Source organism: Nannobrachium achirus, assembly GCF_963921795.1.
Source record: "Nannobrachium achirus genome assembly, chromosome: 7".
NCBI lineage: Eukaryota > Metazoa > Chordata > Actinopteri > Myctophiformes > Myctophidae > Nannobrachium > Nannobrachium achirus.
Genome location: NC_137816.1, coordinates 9,042,095 through 9,062,573, shown reverse-complemented (window position 1 = coordinate 9,062,573; position 20,479 = coordinate 9,042,095). Strand labels below are relative to the sequence as shown.

Below are 20,479 nucleotides of genomic sequence, written 5' to 3'. Positions count from 1 at the left end.
CATACATTATGCTAATGAGGCTGTTAAGTGGCCTCTCCCAGTGCGTAAAAAATGCAGACGACCTTATGTAAATGAAGGGGAGGAGCTTAGACGACATATGCAAATTGGGGGCGGGGCATGTTTTGGAAATGCGTGTGGGCGTGGTGCGCATACATTATGCTCGCATAAAGCGATACCACCACTCATTCCCTTCCCAATGTTTTATGTGTTGAACTTGACAGTGACACTGCGTTGTCCTCTTCCCCCTAGGCAAGATATGGAGTGTGCTAACTAATGTTTCCCCATGGGCTAAATGAGGAGGATGGAAGAGAAGCCAGAGGAGGAGAAGAAGAAAGAAGAAGAAAAGACTATTATTATTTGATCCTTTGAAGAAAGTTGAATAACATTATCAAAGAAATGTGCTTACCTGCTGCTCCATTGAAACTCCTGCCCATGTAAACTCACTTTTGTTAATAAATGCACCTGTTGGCTTGCACTTGAAACTGTGTTGTGTATTGGTTTTGGGTCTTGACGCCACAATATATATATATATATATATATATATATATATATATATATATATAAAGGATATGTTTTTGAAGCAGCCCACAGAGAAAGACTCTCTAGCGCCCTCTGTAAAAGGCAATGGCAGCCTCCCTAGAGAGGGCCAGGAATAAGGTGAATAAATAATGGTACCCTAATGCCTCCCTGCTTGGCACTCGGCATCAAGGGTTGGATGTCCCATAGATCTAAAAAGCTAGATACCTCTTCCACCGCTGCAGTTCATTGGTAAAAGGATAGGCGGAAGTACGACACGCACGCTGCCACTCAGTCAGCTGCCTCTCGACTACTGACTACTGGCAAATCAGTGAGTCTTCCGGGACTTAAATTCAATCCAAAGGAGCTTTATTGGCATGACAAGACAAATGTTTACATTGCCAAAGCGAGTGCCTCTCGGAAAGAGAGGCCAATTTTTGACCAACGCCTCAGAGCCAGTGGAGGCGTCTACCTTTCTATGTCTATGACTATGGGATGTCCAGGGGGGTGTACTTGTACATCATGCTGCCTCATACTAAGAAAACAGGAGATGGGCTCCTGACCTATAGGCCACTTGGCTCAGGAAGCCTTGGTTCCCAATGCCATTGGTTCTCAAAGTGGGGTCCGGGGGGTCCCAGCAAAAGTAGTTAATGTAGCGTCACAATCATTTTAATAGTTTTATCCATTCTGTGTGTGTGTGTGTGTGTGTGTGTGTGTGTGTGTGTGTGCGTGCGTGCGTGCGTGTGTGTGTGTGCGCGCGTGCGTGCGCGCGTGCATGTGAGATGCTTGTAGTTGTCTCCATTATGCCTACATGAGGTTTTATAGGTTGAAGTGTCCAATTATTAGCAACAAAAACAACAGATAAAATGACTGAAACACAAAATTGTTTTTTTTCCCTTTTATTTAGAATTTCTATTTTAAATATAAAATGTTGATGACTAGACATATGAAGATAGCCGGTTTTCATGTGGGTAATAATAGAAGCCTATAGGATATAAAAAACACCCAGTCTAATAGTAAGAATGAAAGAAAATAGACATCCTTACAGAATTTTCAAACCATTGGCCTGTGCCTTGTGAGCGTCTTGTGGTACTCTCGTCTCATGGGCGGGTAAAATGACACATTCGTGGTCAAATAGACACTATAAAAGATGGTGAAATGAGCTGTCATGTTAGGTAAATATTACCTCATTTTGGAATGGGAAACAGAGTTCCTTCCGACATTTGAAAGGAGAGGATAATGCTCCTCAAAAGAGAGAACATTCATATTAGATCAATTCATCAATATCGTGTTAGAATCAAACAATACTCATAAGAATTAAACAACAACAAAAACTGATCAAAAGTACTATTCTGCATTTGTCAATGACGGAACATTTACAAAAGATGAACCGAAATGTATTGTCTTGCTTTACTTCTCTGTGTAGCCGGTCTGGGCCCACTCCTCAGCAGATACCTGCTACATCTGCACATCAGATTTGATCCCTTTTATGTCATTTGAAAAATACTATAATCATATTGTCATATCATCATCATACAACTGGCTACTGACCATTGTGCTGTAATGCAACTGAAATGTTTGACTTCACAAACAGATACAATCAATCTCTTACCTAAACAAATGCAAAGAAAAAATAAAATGTTTTTTTAGACATATTTGTAGCCTCATTTTCTAACACATTTATCTCTTACAACCTGTAAGAAAGTTGGACTTTCTTCTTTTTTCCCCCAGCAACTGGTGAGAAGAGAATAGCAACCCATCATAACGGTTGAATACAGCAGTGGTTCTCAACCTGACCATTACTGCATGAAAAAGCAATCAACAAACATATAGACTACAAGAATTGTCTATTTTCTATTTTCACAATATTAATCTGTGGAACCGAGTCAAACAAAATGTAATGCCTCAACTCGACTCCTACGATTCCAAGTGCTTGTCAGGGTGGGGGGGTGGTCCTCAGTTCAAATATGATTACTTTTGGGGGTCACAGCCTAAAAAAGGTTGAGAACCACTGGAATAAAGTTCCCACAGACTGGCAGCAGTCAGACGGGGTGAAGGAGGGGGGTACTGCGATGTGGTCCATGATGTGAAGGGGGGTGGGTGGTCTCACAGGGTCTCACTCAGTTTAATGGTCACTGCTTTCACCTCAGTGTATTCTGCCAGGGCGTATTCACCACTGAGGAAAAACAAAGGCGTAAACATTTTGAGGAGTGAAAATGAGAGAGGAGCAGATTGCCTTAGAATTCAAATAATGATGAACAGTGTGTGGATAAGGAGAGGTGGTGAATTATCTTACAGTTCTCGTCCATTACCGGACATTTTGTAACCTCCGAACGGGGCCTGTGCGTGGAGGGCATTGTAACAGTTTACCCTGGAAAGACAGAGAGGAAGAGAAAATAAAAAAGACACAGACAGACAGACAGACAGACAGACAGAGAGAGAGAGAGAGAGAGAGAGAGAGAGAGAGAGAGAGAGAGAGAGAGAGAGAGAATGAGTTCACTTTTGCAGAGACCAATGATCCGCAGGCACAAACTGTACTGTGGTCACAATCTAAGAGTTGGTGATTAAACATTGGTGATTATAGAAAACCATGTTGGTTAAAATATAGTAGGGTTTGCTAAGCAGTAAGCACACCACATGCATGTGTTGGTCACTCTGACACAGATTCTTCATCTCAACCACTTTTCCAGCTCCAACAGAGAAGCTTTGTCTGGTAAGCTCCACTAGTGCCACCTTGTGGTCTGTTTTCATAACTACAAGTCTAAGCACTATGCTGTGGATCATGGGGCTGTTTGGGGCGTAGCAGTGGAGTCTGGAAAGAGTTTCAGTGAATGAACCAAGATAATAACCTTGTAATGACTGGTTTATAGCTCATTTATAAGCTCACATTGCACTGAGATGCGTTGTCAATCGACCGGCACACAACTATAGTAATAAACTAGAAACAGTGCTCTTCCGAGCACAGGTCTCTTTCAGGTCAGGCGTACTGGTGGCGCTATAATAGGCCAATGTGAAAAGATTGGCATGTCTTCCTCACCAATCTTAGGCCTTTCATGGCAATCAGACATTGTGTTCCAAAAATGTGTTTAGCAAAAGTCTACCTGCTGGTGGCGCTATAATAGCCCAATGTGAAAAGGGTGACATTTGTTACTTGACCTAGTGGGAATATGTGTGGCAAATGTCACGGTAATTGCAAGCTGCGTTCATGATTTGAGGCATTTTGTTCAATCCTGCAAACTTTGGAAGCAAATATTAGCCAATTACGATGGAATATGACATATCGGTCTTGATGACATGACAATAGAGATACTGTGTACTGATTTGCGTGATTGTTGGAGAAAATCTGATGGAGTAATAGCAAAGAATGTGTTTTACATAAAATGCAAGGCAAAGGTTTTTCCTTACCCTCTAGGGAGTGCGCATACAAAGTTTTCCACTGATAGGTGGAGTTAAAGGTAAAAACACAAATTGGCCTGTTATAACGCCTCAATGAGGCTGATTTAAGAGATTTGAAGTGGCATTTCTTCCTCTGCCTAGTGGGACTGTGCGTGGCAATATCACCAAGATTGCACGCTGTGTCCATGATTTGAGGCATTTTGTTCGAAATGGAGCAATCCTGCAAACTTTGGAAGCCAATTGTAGCCAATCAGGATGGAATATGGAAAGTCGGACAGATCCATCTTGATCACATGACTATAGAGATACTGTGTACCGATTTGCATGATTTGTGGACAAAATCTGTAGGAGTAGTGTACAGAAATGTGTTTTGCAAACATCAGCCTCATGGTGGCGCTAGAACAAGGCCATGTGAGAAATGTGGGGCAGAAGTTCTGAATTGGCATCCAGGGAGTGTGTGGGCAGAGTTTGGCCGCGCCCGCGCCAACGGCGCAGGAGATTAGCTGGTAACAAACTAATGGGACGGACACACACACACACACACACACACACACACACACACACACACACACACACACACACACACACATGGGCGGACGCACAGGGGCGAAAACATACTCTCCTGGCGGAGACAATCACCATAAACCTTTCAGTGGTTAGGAGAGGATGGACCGTGAGTAGAAGTGTCTTACCAGACAGTGCCCGTGTCCAGGGCAGCAGACACAGAGAGAGCCCGGTCCATACTTCTAGTGAACACTGCTGCCACAAGTCCATACTCAGTGCTGTTGGCCCTGTCTATCACCTCCTGCTGGCTTTTAAAGCTAAATATACACTGCACCGGCCCAAAGATCTACAAATGTATAAGAAAGTCATACAGAAGGGACAAATTAGATTTTTGAGTGGAGCTAGCCGCTACAATACGTGACTTGGTGTGTATGTTCATGCGTTTTTCCAAGTGTTTTTCCATTATATCAAAATACTAACGTCATATGTCCCTATTCTGTGACGTCATCAACAGAGCAGCACTGCTCACTTCGCACATTGTGATTTTTAAATGAAATTGAATTAACAATTGTGTGTGTGTGTGTGTGTGTGTGTGTGTGTGTGTGTGTGTGTGTGTGTGTGTGTGTGTGTGTGTGTGAGAGATTTATGTATTTATCAATATTGTATTTGGAAAATAAAACATATTTGGGCAAACCATAGGGGCAAACACATACAACGTGTAATTCAACCAGACATCCACAAGGTGTCAGTCTTGTGCACCATAACCACTATACTATTCCTGAGTGACAAGTTGAATTTTATGAATGAAGCTGGGTGTTGTATATATATATCTGCACCTCCTCCCTGGCAATGCGCATGTGGTCTTTGACCCCAGTGAAGACAGTAGGCTGGAGGAACAGGCCAGTTTCATCCAGGGCTACCCCTCCACACTCCAGTCTGGCTCCCTCCTTCTTCCCACTCTCAATCAGCTCCATGATTTTATCAAACTGCTGCCGGTCAATCTGGAAGCATCACACAAAGACAATAATTTATTAAATTAATATCATTTATTATTAGAATCAAAGCTGAATGTCTCTCTCCCAGTGCTATCTTAGTTTAGAGACGTACCTGAGGTCCGTGTGTGGTCCTTGGGTCCAGTGGATCTCCTATGACGATACTCTTGGCGCTCTCTACGCTGCGACGTACAAACTCCTCATAGATGCTCTCTTCCACAAACACGCGGGAGGCAGCGGTGCAGCATTGACCCTGGTTGTAGAAGGACCCTTTCTGGGTCTCCTCAACAGCCAACTGCACTGCAGCCACACAACAGAAATAAACGTATGTATCATGAGGAGATTGGTCATAAATGGAAGTTAGGCAAAAGTGCAGCACTGCGAGCTTGTAGATCTGCTATTTTTGAAAAACCTATGTTTCTATGTCAGCAATCTGGCCAGCCATCATCAAAGAAAAGGTAATTTTCACATAAACGGAGCTCAGTTAGTCTGTTCTTTAGAGACTACTATGTCAGTGGTTCTCAAACCTTTTCATGTTATTTGGCCACGGACCCCCATCTCAAAATATCTAGTTCCAGGGACCACCCAGAAGCAAAATTTGAATTACAAACGTTCGCTTTGAAAATACAAATTTTTACGACTTAAAAATAGCAGATCTACAAGCTCGCGCTCGGTGCCGCGCTGTGAGATTGTATGTCTGCTATTTTTCACTGGTTAAAGCATTCAATAATTCTAGGCCTAAATGGGTAAATAAAATATACAATAATTATTGAGTGGTGGGGGGTGGGGCATGCTCAGTGATACCTCGATAGTCGATACATCGCCAGGAATCAAACCTGGGACCTTCTGCCTCCCCACCAGGCCACACTAATCACCACAAGCACTCCTCCGTTACCACAGCTATCACCCAATGAAACGCAGCAAGGTGGAGGTCAAACAGGTGACAGCTGACAATCTTGGGTTTTTATAAAGCCTAGCTATAATTAGTTTATTGCACAGCAGAATAGCTGATTACTTTGCTTCATGTGTTATGTATGGTTTTATGTCTTTTTAACTGTTTTATGTGTTTATTACCTCCAACAAAGAGGAAATGTTTTCTTCACTTTCTTTACTGTGTGTGTGTGTGTGTGTGTGTGTGTGTGTGTGTGTGTGTGTGTGTGTGTGTGTGTGTGTGTGTGTGTGTGTGTGTGTGTGTGTGTGTGTGTGTGTGTGTACACGTTCCACAGTCTGAAGCTATGCTGCAAATTAGTTGAAACCTAAAACTACATATTATTAAGTTACAGTATAGGCCTACTATTACTGATGACTCACAATGGCAAACATAATATACAACTACCGGTAGTCTTTAATCTATCTACATACAGTACACTTTCTGTAGTAAATGCATGCTATTCTCCTCTCTCTCTCCAACACATACGCAGTCGCACGCGCCACACACACACACGCACGCGCACACTCATATCTCCTTTGTTGGATGTCTCCATTGTTGCTGTTAGAGAGACAGAGACCAAAACCACATCACTTACAGTCTGAGTCAGCAAAGACAATGCATGGGTTCTTCCCTCCCAGCTCCAGAGTCACTCTTTTCAGATTACTTTTGGCTGCCGTCTCTTTGATCAGCTGGCCGACCTGAGCACAAGCAGACAGAAGGACACACACACATATACAGTACAAGCCGGAAGTCATGAATCAACGTGTCATATGTGATACTCATTTGCATGTCCCTAATAAAAGAAGACGGAGAAGATCAGTATCAGTTGCAGGGATGAGAGACTTATTGAAAACATGTGTCTGCTCATATGATATTACTGTATCACTGCAGTGCAGTGATCATAATACCACAGGTATAATGTTATGTTTATGAGAACATAATAATAATAATAATAATAGGTTTAATAAAATAATGTTGTCAATGACTGTAAATTAATGAAATGTTCTTAAAGCTGATTTAGTAGTATATAGGCCCCTATTACCGGTATAATAGAATTAATAAACTAATTTATTTATGTGCTTTTCTATATAAAGTTGTATTTCACACTTTTAAATCACATTTAATTAATGTGAAATAGCTTATCTTGCCAAAGAGTTGCCACATTGGCAACACTTTGGCAAAACCCTATTCAGATATGAATATCCACTTTACATTCAATTGTAGACATAGGCCTATTGTCACTGTTGGGCAAGTTTCAAATTTGTACCAAGTAAAGCCCTGCATCACCATACAAAACTGTCGCACAAAACTAGTGAAAATAGCCGATCCACAAGCACACAACGGTGTGTGCTTGTAGATCGGCTATTTTCACTAGTTTATTTAAAATGATAAATACTAAGCGAACGGTTTTGGTTTTACAACGATTTGACACTGTGGTGCCAGTATAGTACATTGCTATCCATACCTCTGTGGAGCCGGTGAAAGCCACTTTGTCGATGCCCATATGGCTGGCAATGGCTGCTCCGGCTGAGGGGCCGAACCCGGGCACAATATTCACCACTCCGGGGGGGAATCCAGCCTGACATGGCGACCCAGAAGGCATGTTAGTGATTAGGACCAGAGTGGCTCCTTGCTCTGAATAATCATTATGAAAACATGATAAAAGGGAAGCAGTCTAATCACATAAGACCTGGGCATAAGCCCAGATTCTTTTGAACTAATGGGCTGTCAGTGAAACCCATAATAGTTTATAACCTAACGTCCCTCAGCCTCCGGCTTGGATCATTCATACTCTCTCTGCACATAGCATCTGCACACAGGGCTTAACGTCTGACCTCTTTGATGAGAGCACCAACGTGTAAGGCCGTGAGAGGCGTCTGCTCTGCTGGCTTGATGACCACAGTGTTTCCACAGCTCAGGGCGGGCGCTATCTTCCACGTGAACATCAGTAGGGGAAAGTTCCACTGGTTTAGAGAGCAAATACAGTGCATCGATACACACAAAGTTAGTAAACCTTCAACTGTACACCTTCAACTCTACGCATCAGCTTGATCAATACTGTGCAATTATCACAGTAAACTCCTCTGTTACTCTGACTGAAAATGTACCGGCAAGGACCGTGTCCATCGTTACATTGTCAGGGTTAAATTCACACCGCCATTTAGCAAATAGAGAGCATTCTATAACTCCCCTTCTGGTATTTTGACGACGATCCAGGCAGATTGTTTCACAGCGGTTTCTAATGTACAGTAAGATGCTGAACAGACTCAATCATCGCAACAAAGCGATGATTCAAAGTGAACACCCTTTACAAAAAGAGCTAATTTATTTTCCAAGTTGGAAACAAATGAACACAATATCCGACACTCAAACACAAATTAGACGGCAATATATGTGAACGGTGAATGTTTACTGTTTAGGCATTGTTAACTTTTATAGCACTTTGGATACAGTCATCACCATTAAGGGAGTTTGGGATGTCGAGCCGAGAGAAAGGTTTCCTGTTTTCCTTTGACAATGACTCATGCTGTGTGTCTGCCAGTAGTACTTTTAGTAATTACACAACGTCCTTCAGTATAAATTTCACTTTTATGATATAATCTCCCATGTCAAACAACAGCCGTTTTGTTCCTTTGTTGCCAAAGCAACATTAGAAGATATAGGCTCATGCACAATAGATAAAGCTGAATGGCCGTATTCTGTCAAGATGTAGGAATTATACTCTCTCGTGTCTGGGTCGTCTGTGACAAAGTGCAATGTGATACAACACCAGACTGAACACTGCCCCACCCTAAATCTGATGAAGTTATTATCAAAAGGAAAAAAGAAAGAAAAACATATATTCCAACTAACAAAGCATTCTAGCGATGTGTTCGTGTAAGAGTACACTTTGAAGGATTAGGAGAGAGTAGGTCTTGTTAGGGAGGGCAAAGATTTAGCTTAGGTTTCTGGTACATTCACGAGGGTTTTCATTTCGCTTCCACATTGAGCCTGGGCTTTTGAATTAAGTTCAGCTGCCTTGCTAATTTATGTTAAAGGCTTCTCTTGAAACTAAGTGTACAATGGTTCCAATTAAGCCTGGATATGCTTCCCAGAAAACCTATGATGTTACTTGAGAAAATGATTGAGCCACTTATTTTAAGAATAAAAATCACAATGAATAGCCAGATATGGTGAAAAAAAAATAACAGCTATCAATTGTATTAAACATTGCATGCATGCCAAAGCAGTCTTATACCATAGTGAAGCGTTATGTTATTTGCACACACAGGCCTCTCATTTTGGCAGGACAAGACACAGATTATATCACATACTGTACCATTGAATTGGATTATATTTTCAATGGTTATAAATGATATACAGTACTGAACATTATGCAATGGTCTGTTTCTTTATGCCATTAAAAATGTTCTTCTATTCTTGGACAGCATGACAAGAGTACATGTTCCCTCTTCTGTAAGAACAGACAAAACACACACACACACACACACACACACACACACACGCACGCACGCACGCGCACGCACGCACGCACGCACGCACGCACGCACACGCACGCACACGCACGCACACACGCACACACACGCACACATAGGTCCTGAAATGTTTGCATTTAATTGTCTCCACTGTGTTGCTGTGAGTTAAGTCTTTTTCACACTATGCCAAAGTAATATGAAACCATTATTAGTCATAGATTAAAAACAGATCCCATTTTTACTTACTGGAATGATGGCTCCACATACGCCAACAGGCTCATGCTTAGTGAAACACATAACACTTTCATCTGTAGAAAAGGACAGCAAAATCACTTTATAACCATTCAGATTTTGTTTGTTTGTTAGTTTGCATATACAGTATAACTGTATATTCATTTTGTGCGTGCAGGTGCATGTGTGTATGTGTGCGGCTGCCTTCATCTCTGATTCAGGACACTCTGTAGTCCTGGGATATTAGGCCTACTGTCTCTGTAGAAATGTGTCCCTTAACCTTTTTGGAATGAAGAGGCAATTAAACCCCCCCCCCCCCCCCCCCCCCCCCCCCCCAGAATTGGGGCACAGTGAATTGGTTTAATCATGCCCCTTTCTCTACGCTGCAATACCTCTGATCTGCATCCCACTGTAAACCAGTAGACAGCATGAACACACAGCTCTCATTCTTTTTTAATGTGTGGGGCAAATCGACTCTCACACTCCTGCAGTTTGCCTTTTTAGAGATTATTGTACATCCTTTTTTTAGGCATTTGCTTTTTTCATTTAGACAGGATGGTGTGTAGAGAGAGAGAGAGAGAGAGAGAGAGAGACAGGAAGTTCAGCGAGAGCAAGGGGGGAAATGTAACGGGAGAGTGTTTTCTGCTGGTGATTCAGTCCGAGTGTATCAAATGGTGCGTTCGGAAATGCGCACCGGGTGTGTGCTCAGTGTAGTGCCTAAACCCAACCATAATCCTAACCCTAACCTCAGTAAAACTATGCCTAAACCTAACCCTAGCCCTAACCTTAACCTCAGTAAAACTATGCCTAAACCTAACCCTAACCCCTAACCCTAACTACACCCGGTGCGCATTTCCGAACGCACCCTTTGATACACTCGGACTGAATCACCAGCAGAAAACACTCTCCCGAAATGTAACACAGGTTTGCAGCCAGAATCGAACTGGGGATGTTCCGATTATGTGTTCAGCAAGCACTATCTTGGTCACCTGCACCGGCAAAGGCCAACATACAGTATGTGACATTTTAGACGGTCCTTACTAGTATACAAACGTGTCAAGTCAAGGGCACACAATTGCTTAAATATGACCTCTCGCGCTACACCGTGACCTTCTCCAGTTTCCTGCGGCGGCAGAAAGTGAGGGTGATCGCAGACAGGGTGACTCCCTCGTCACAATGCTCATCCCCAACTCTTTTCATCTTCCTGTTAGAGTGGGTGAGCCCACGCCATGCAGCTTATCAAAGGTCACATTTACATAGCGGGGAGTGGACACGGAACATCCCACACAAAACAGACTGAAGGTTGCGGGAATTGCTCTCGTTACGCAGCGCGCAGGCACGCACGCACGGAGGGTCAGGTAGACAGCCTCTGGCCAAGCTTTGGCGGGCTTGCAACCTCGTCTTATTTTCAAAGTTACCCCCACGCATTCCCTCTGATTGAGTTAAGCCTAAACAGTCAAGCTGTAACCTCGACATGACACTTCAATCGCCTCAACAATCTGAACAGGAGGAGAAGAAACAAAAAGAGAACGTTAATAACGTTACTACTCGCTATAGTATGAAAGCTGGGGGATTACTGGCTGCCTTGTGGCTCCTGACAGATAGTGGCACGGGCCTCAGAGGCATTGAACAGGCACTGATGTGAAGTGTCTGATTGTGGGCTAATCCCTATAGACGGTCGCACCTCACTGATTACCATCTCAGCCTCTTCCTCTTTCTTTGTCCTCGGCGGCCTTTCGTCTCTCAGCGCTCTATTGGAATCTAATCGAGAGGAAAGAGGGGAGCGTGTTTTGTCTATCCAACGTCCTGCAGTGGCTGCAGAGACGCAGGATGGGTCCGATGGGGGGACGAATGTTGCGTTGTGTTTTTAAGAGGCTGGATGAGATGCCACCCATGGCTGTGGACAATCCACCGACTGATGGTGACTTCAGCTCTAATTAACTTGCTTCCTTGCAGCGCTACTGAACAAGTGGGCTAATAAAAGCTCTGGGGGGATGTCCATTAGGAATCATTGTGCATGTCACAGAGGAGGAGAGAACACAGCCCTTTCTTTGTAAACACCACCTACACGAGCAACAGTGACTCCATTTCCTTTTAGGAAGGGTTAAAGGCAGCGCGTGCATACTCACCTACAGGCAAACTTTTGCCATGTATCTTATCAGCCCAGCCGGCATAGTAGCGTAGGGTTTTGATGCTGCCGTCCAGGTCGATGAAGAAAGACTGTAAGAAGGGTTTTCCTGTGTCCATGGTTTCCAGGGTCTGGAGGGGCGAAATAGGTAATGTCACCAATCAAAATGTCACTTTATTAGAATGAGTGACATATGCCCTCAATATGATCAAACTCAGTTATGTAAAGCATCTTTGACTGTCCAGAAAAGGATGACGTATTTGTATTATTATTATTATTATTATTATATTGCAACCGTAGTTTACTATGAAACCCGGCAGATCCTGTCCGTCCGAGGCAGGCTGGCTGGTTAACGTCTCAATGTCTATAGCTGACCTGTTGTGACATCACATTGTTGACTAAATGACCAAGACAGCCTAAAAACGCCTCAATATCTATAGCTGATCTGTGACTTGTGACATCACATTGTTGACCCATATTTGGCAATGGAAAAGAATCCCTTTTATGCCCATATAGAGAACCCTGATGTCATCAATATTAATTAAAGCGAGGTCGCTTTTCGCCCTTAGGGCGTCTTAATGGTTATTATTGCGACCGGAGGTATGTATACCATGAGAAATGTCGCAGCTTGTCTCCGTTTCAGTCAGTCAGTCAGTCAGTACACATTTTTACAGTCTATGGGTTGGTTCCCTTGTCACTGTGACATCACAGGTGATATCACAGGTGACATCACCTAGTAAAAGTCCATATATGAGTATTCTTCAGAATCTCTTTTATGCCCATATATGAAGATCCCTGATGTCATCGATATATATACCGGTATCACTGGCCAGATGGCCAAGCCATGGCCCATATCTGTGTGGCTGGTTCAGATAGGGATCTCCATGTATGGGCATAAAATATATTGTATGTATATGGATACATATTATTATTAATAAAGGTCCATATATGGGCATTACCAGAAACAAAATCCCTTGTATGCCCATATATGGAGATTTCTGATGTCATCAATCCCCCAAGAGCCTGCTTTACTCTGAGTTACACTCTACCTTCCCCGAAAACGTTAATATTAAGTCCATATATGTATATGGATATCTATTAATAAAGGATAAAATAAATAAAATGTCCATACACAGTATGGGCATTCCCAGGTGATGCCCTGTTAGGGTACCCCCTTATGCCCATATATGGAGATCCCCAGGCATCAAACCCAGGCCCTAACTCACCAAGGCCCTGCTTGGCTTTACTAATTAACATACGTTTTATGCCCATGTATGGAGATTCCTGTCCCAATGTCATCAATATTAAGGACATACCGGTATCTGGGAATGCCCATATTTGGTAATGCCCATATATGGGCATGTTTTGACATAACATTGTTGACTATCATGCAGGGGTCTCCATATATGGGTAACTGGTCCAATATACATCACTGGCCAGATGGCCAAGAATTGGCGCGACCTCGCCCTTTAGGGCCTCGCATGTCGCCCTGAGGCGTCTTACTAGTTATTATTGTTGTTGTTGTTGTTGTTGTTATTATTATTATCTGTCTGTCTGTCTGTCTGTCTGTACACTGTCTGCATCTCCTATAAGTGTTAATTTAACAGTACAAATGATATTCAGGATTTAGCAGCGTATAGATTTATACTATCAATTAAGTGCACTGATTTGCACAGTTCCTTCTTGAGGTCATTTGCCAGTCTACTGGTTGCTACAAAACAACATTTGTAGAATAATGTGCAACAACTGTACATAGTATATGGTAACGTAATACACTGCATATACATTCTCAGTTCCAGGAAGAAGAATGATAACCAATGATTACAATAATGATGAATTAATCTCAGTCTAAGAGGAAGGCAGGCGGTTCTGCGTGGCTGCAATTGCTGGCAAGGCTTGCATGCATACAGTATGAGGTGCCAAGGGTGGTGCTATGGGATATCAGCCACGGCCGTGAAATACAGTTGATCCATTCCTATGTACTGTAGGAAAATGCGCAACCATAGTCGTCATGCATGCGAAACTAAGCGAACATAAAACCTCAGATCCATAAGTGCCTGCATGGGGACGGTTGAGCTGTAATAACTAAACTCAGATACGCCATCCGAAAAGGGAGTAACATTTGGATTTCGATCAACGTAAACTTGTGATGAAACCCGTACTGTCTGTGCATCGTGAGATAACGCGTGTCAAACATCATTTGTTCTGCCGTTGTTTATCCAAATCTCTCAGACCCCCCTAACACCCCCCCCCCCCCCACCCCCCTTGCCACCACCACCAGTGTTTATTGAAGTCATTTTCAAACCACAACAAATGGAGAGATCATACGAGGCAAAACACCTCTGGGCTCTGAGGTCCTGACAGATAGCTTTTTACTGCATTTACATGAGCTAAATCTGGCATTTATTTCCCCAAACAGAGCAGGGGTTTTAGTATAATTAGCCCTATACCCCTGAACACTACCACTCCAGGACATGTTTGCAGTCACATGCAATCTCATAATACTACTTCACGCACGTCTGTACGGATTCGTTTACAAAGGTGATGCTTAATGCAAACTGGCAGTTCAACAGAGTGAAATGGCACAGGAATGAGGGTATTCCTTTACAAACAATATCTGGCAGAAAAGAGTGGCAGAGAGAGAGAGAGAGAGAGAGAGAGAGAGAGAGAGAGAGAGAGAGAGAGAGAGAGAGAGAGAGAGAGAGAGAGAGAGAAAGAAAGAAAGAATGATGGTATGACCATATTTGTGCAATATCAGCATGCAAACCAATACAATTCAGTCATGTTAATATCAACGATAAGTCTTACAGCACACACACACACACACACACACACACACACACACACACACACACACACACACACACACACACACACACACACACACACACACACACACACACACACACACACACACGTTTAATTACTACTAGGCTACAAAAAAGCTTGTCTTGAGTGAACCGACCAAAGATGTAACAATAAAGTACAACCTTGAACCTTGAGCTTTATTAGCCTAAAACCTGCATGAAATGTCTCACCGCTAGAAGTACCCGGTCCCTCTCAATCAGGTCAGCGAGTTTGTGCATCAGTCTACCGCGGCTGGACACGTCCATCCTACGCCAGGGCGACCCTCTCTGCCCCGCCGCCCTCGCCGCCTCCACCGCTTTGTCAACATCTACCTGTGGACACAAAACCATAACAGTAAATAATAATTATGTTTAAATTGTGGGTTTCATCGTCATAAAAAAAAGTTCAGGCTACTTAACCCATTTAGGCCTAGAATTAGAAGGATTCAAAAGACACTTATAGAATCGGGTCAAAATTCTAATGTTCACGACTTTTCAAAAATAGCAGATATACAAGCTCACAGTGCGGCACCGAGTGCCGCGCTGCTTTTTCAATAGTTAAAGCATAAAATAATGATACACAAAATGTGTACCCGTTCTAAATGGGTTAAATAAAGAGTTGACATGATGGGCCTACAAACTGATGTAGCTATACTTTATTCTCATCAGGAGAGCAGTGGTGGGGAAAGTACTGAAAGGTTTTACGTAAGTAAAAGTATCAATATTGCAATATGGAAATACTCTGTTAGGGTGCCCTCACACCAAAATACCCATGAGAGTGGAATCCGCGTTCCGTCAATGCATTTCAATGATAAGGGAGCGTTTTTTGCAGAAATCCCCTGCTGGCATGAAACTGTGCTTCACTCTCATTAAAATGCAGAATGCGGAACGCGGATTCCACTCTCATAGGTATTTTGGTGTGAGGGCACCCTTAGGGTGCCCTCACACCAAAGTACCTATGAGAGTGGAATCCGCGTTCTGCCAATGCATTTCAATGAGAGTGGAGCGGTTTTTGCAGAAATCCTCTACTGGCATGAAACCGCTCCATTCTCATTGAGAGGGCACCTTTAGGATGCCCTCACACCTTTAGGGTGCCCTCACCCTAGGGGAATCCGCCAATGCATTTCAATGAGAATGGAGCGTTTTTGCAGAAATCCTCTACTGGCAAAAAAACGCTCCATTCTCATTGAAATGCATTGGCGGATTCCACTCCACAGGTATTTTGGTGTGTGGGCACCCTAAGGGTGCCCTCACACCAAAGTACCTATGAGAGTGGAATCCGCATTCCGCCAATGCATTTCAATGAGAAGGGAGCGTTTTTTGCAGAAATCTTCTGCTGGCATGAAACCGCTTCACTCTCATTGAAATGCATTGGCGGAACGTGGATTCCACTCTCATAGGTACTTTGGTGTGAGGGCACCAAATACTATATTCATTGCAGTATTGATACTTCTACTTAGGTAAAACATTTGAGTATTTTCCACCACTGTAAATGTGATAGAGCATTTCAAAGCTAAATGAACTCTGCAGGCCCATCATTTGTAACCTACTTTGTCCGCTTCCTCTACATCACAGATTTTGGCACCTGTTGCTGGGTTAAACGTTGGAAACGTCTTCCCTTTGGTGGATGTATGCCATTCGTTGTTGATGAATATCTGCAGGAAAGGGGAATACTTTTTTACTGACATATTAGCCATATGATCAATTTTTTTTATATATATATACTTTATTGTGTCAAAACATGTAAAACATTTTCATTAAATCATTATTCAAACTTTTAACATGTTATGTCCTTTTTTTTTTTTAAAGACATTTTGACACATTTTTTGCCATATGATCAAATTAAGTCAACACATAAGGCAAATTATATTTCTTCTAAATAGCCTATGATGTGAGTATTGGCATTTCCCAAGAGGAGACAGCCTAAGAATTAGGCTTCTTTAGACAAGACTAGAGCCACATGCTGTGGGCCAAACAGTGGGTCGGAACCCATTTGTGGGTCACACATGTCAATTCTTGTGGGTCATGACTCGAGTAAAAATCAAATTTTCTTTTTCTACAAAAAAACAAAAACAAAAGATGGAAAATCTTTTGAAATATATCATTTTATTTTTTAGAAATAAAATAACATGTTTTATAAATGTTCAAACAAACAATCAAACACATCTAATAAATTCTATAAATTAAATATTAGCCTATATTAATTAAGAGTATTATAGTAGTAATTGAGAGCTTGTAGATCTGCTTAAGTTTGGGTTCTGCAGGCATGTTACATTTCTCTTTTGGGCCACGGGCATAAAAGTTTAGGAACTGTTATGGTGGCACTGTAATTATAAAACAACATGCTAGCATCATTATAATTCAATACACATTGCAATATATAATAATTTAGATTCCCTTTTACCTTGGTGTTCTTGATCTCCTGGACTTTGACAGGCTGGGGTAAAGGCTGGACGTGGGTCCCTGCTTCGATCACCCCGTTCTCTGTAGTTCCGTTCTGGGCCATTATAAATGACGGCTGTAACAGTCCACTACCAGTCTGGGAGCGTGCGTTAGTGATCGGTCTACTGAACAATGTTCAGCTCATGCAGTGGGTTTTATAAGAATGTGGAGTTCCTCCCTCAACCCAGAGCAGTTGAGGATAGCCCAACTCCGCCCCACTAAAAAATATCAAGAGCCCTTATCTGCAGTGGTGGAAAAAGTAGGCCTACTACTTAAATGTTTTAATAGGCTACCGCAATATAGAAATACTCTGTTACAAGTAAAAGTCTGCAATTCAAAATGTAGGTCTACTTGAGTAAAAGTAGGCTATTATGCATTTAAAAAAATTGTGAGCTTGTAGATCGGCTATATTTCAAATGGCTGAAATGTGCTTATGTAGGCCTATGGTGTTAAAGTGTTTAATGTTTGCTATGTTTAATAATCAAAATCTACAAAGTAAATATAGGCCTATAACTAGGCCTACTACAAGTCTTCAAATTAATAGCCTAATTGTAGTTGAGTGAATGTAGACTATAATATTTGGATCGAGTGGAGTAAAAGTATCGGAAATAGGCCTATAGTAAAGTAAAAGTAGGCTGCCTCAAAATTCTACTTGAGTAAATGTACTTAGTTACTTTTCACACTGCCTAAAATATGCAAATATATATCAAATATTTTAAAGCTAAAGGTTACACATTGTTGAGTGGAAGATAGGCACATGTAGACCTATAGATAGATAGATAGATAGTCTACCTTTATTATCCCATGTGGCTCTATGTTCACCCGATTCCACGATATATCCTAAAATGTAAAAGTCAATGCAACCTCATCACGATCAGGTTGATGTGCTGCTGCAGCCTATAATAATTGCTCATAGTCTAATCATTAACATCCCAACAGCAACAGTGTGTGTGTTTATGTTTGGCCTATGTCTGTGTGTGTTTATGCTGGGCGCGTGTGCATGCGTGCGTGCGTGCGTGTGTGTGTGTGTGTGTGTGTGTGTGCGCGCGCTCGTGTATTTCACACCTGAGTTATTGGCTGTGTCTTTCGGTCCAGGCATATGAAAGTAATGAGAGAGAATTCAATTCTCCGGGCACAATATTTACGTTCTAACACAGCAGCTTTGATCACGCTTCTGGGCGGCTATCGAGAGCGACTGCGGGCCGTTCATCAACCGTGGAAAGGTGTGATGAGTTGTGATTCCTCGCGAAGTTGGTTTTTGCACCTGGGCCCTGGTGAAGTTGAATGAAGCTGAACACATGCAAACAAATGCTTTTGTTCTTCGGGACAAAGCCGCTCTCCTCGCTCTGGACTCGTACTCAAACACAGTCCGGCTATTGTTTCCCCTTCGTTGCTTCTTGTCACTCTTCATGTCAAAGTTTAATTAGGACAACGAGCTTTTGCAGGCTCATTTCGCACTTGAGCAACTTTCTAACACTTCATAATGAGAGAGACCCAGAGAAGGGAGAGGAGAGTGAAAGAGTTGACACAGAGAGCGAGAGAAAAATGCCTGGATTGAAGCAGGGGTGTCTGTGTGTGTGTGCGTGTGTGCTTGCGTGCGTGCGTGTGTGTGTGTAAGAGAGAGAGAGAGAGAGGGAGAGAGAGAGAGAGAGAGAGAGAGAGAGAGAGAGAGAGATGCAAAACACAGGCACAGACCCATGCAAATAAATTGTAACTGCTTTGGAAATGGAAGTGGTGTGCCCATTTCCTAAAACAAATCAGGAGATTAGCAAAAAGCTAAAGTGAGAAAATCAAAGCTTTGTTGTTCCACTTAGCCCACCTGCTGTTCCACAATAGGAAAAAAATGGCTTACCTGTTACAGCCTAGAAGTCCTGGTGGCAGGGTGGGAATACAGTATGCATATATTGCAACAGTATATAACAGTCATTTGTTGTTTTATTTGTACATATAAAGCAAGTGATCAATTATCTAGATCAGTGTTTCTCAAACTTTCAAATTTCAAGGTCTCCACCTTAACTCTGACAGTGTACAAATGGAACCAAATGAACCCGTTAGGGTTCATTTGGTTCCATTTGTACACTGTCAGAGTTACAGACCTGTATGGGTCAATTTAGACCCCTCTAAAAGAACCCACAGAGTCCCTGGAATCAACTTTGAGAACCACTGATCTAGATGATGAAGGGTTAGGAGTGGATCCTGTCGTGGGAAAGTTGAGCCAGGTGACCTCTTCCTCTAGGCTTGGCTGCCCAGGCTAATTGGTGCTGCACACCTTCTAATGAAGGTCAAGTCTCCTCCCATTAGCAGGCTTCAGAGCCAGTTACAATCACTACCCAGACAGCTAATTGCAGCATTATTTATTTTGTTGGGGAACCTGTTATTGGTTAAACGCAGATTAAGAGAAAGGGGACATGGAGACACTTAAAATGTATTTTGCTTGGAATTATGATACAATTGTGTCTGATTTAAAATATTGGTTTCCATTCTCAATTCTCTACAGTGACTTGATTTTTGGGGAAGAAACAAGCCCACTTATGGTAAAAAGTATAGGCCTAACAATTTAGTTACAAAATGTTGGCCTACACACCATTTACTTTGCCAACAGCCGGCCACAATTTATAGATGATGAGGCTGTTGTTGTATCTTTAAGGATATAGTTGGACATCCACATTTAAGAAGGTACAGCGATTTGCCCATTGTACAATGTATAGGAAATAGAATATTAGTTTGATGTATGAAACAATAGAGCAACCCAACTCCTGCACTAACAAGGCACTGCAGGTGGACACACACACACACACACTTGCATTCACACATTATGTTATACTTAATATTAATGATGCCCTGTTAGAGAGATCCCTGTGATGCCAGGGGGAACAGATCCCTTTTATGCCCATATATGGAGATCCCTGATGTCCACATCCCTGAGGTCGCTTGTCACCCTGAGGCGTCTTACTAGTATTACCCATCCTATAGCCTGCCCTTGACGCTGCCCACTGAATACCTGAAATAAACTGCTT

The 20,479-nt window shown here is 42.4% G+C and overlaps 1 protein-coding gene across 1 annotated transcript; it reads right to left on the bottom strand.

The window, feature by feature from the left end:
* Positions 1-2,622: 2,622 nt before the first annotated feature.
* On the bottom strand, positions 2,623-17,526 carry LOC308288407 (retinaldehyde dehydrogenase 3-like; the record flags this gene model as incomplete). Its single annotated transcript, XM_080729842.1, has 13 exons — positions 2,623-2,692; positions 2,813-2,887; positions 4,605-4,762; positions 5,253-5,417; positions 5,524-5,708; positions 6,935-7,037; positions 7,805-7,918; positions 8,175-8,303; positions 10,062-10,123; positions 12,176-12,305; positions 15,213-15,353; positions 16,571-16,675; positions 17,425-17,526. The coding sequence occupies 13 exons, from the start codon at positions 17,524-17,526 to the stop codon at positions 2,623-2,625; spliced, it is 1,539 nt and encodes a 512-aa protein (XP_080585968.1).
* Positions 17,527-20,479: the final 2,953 nt, after the last annotated feature.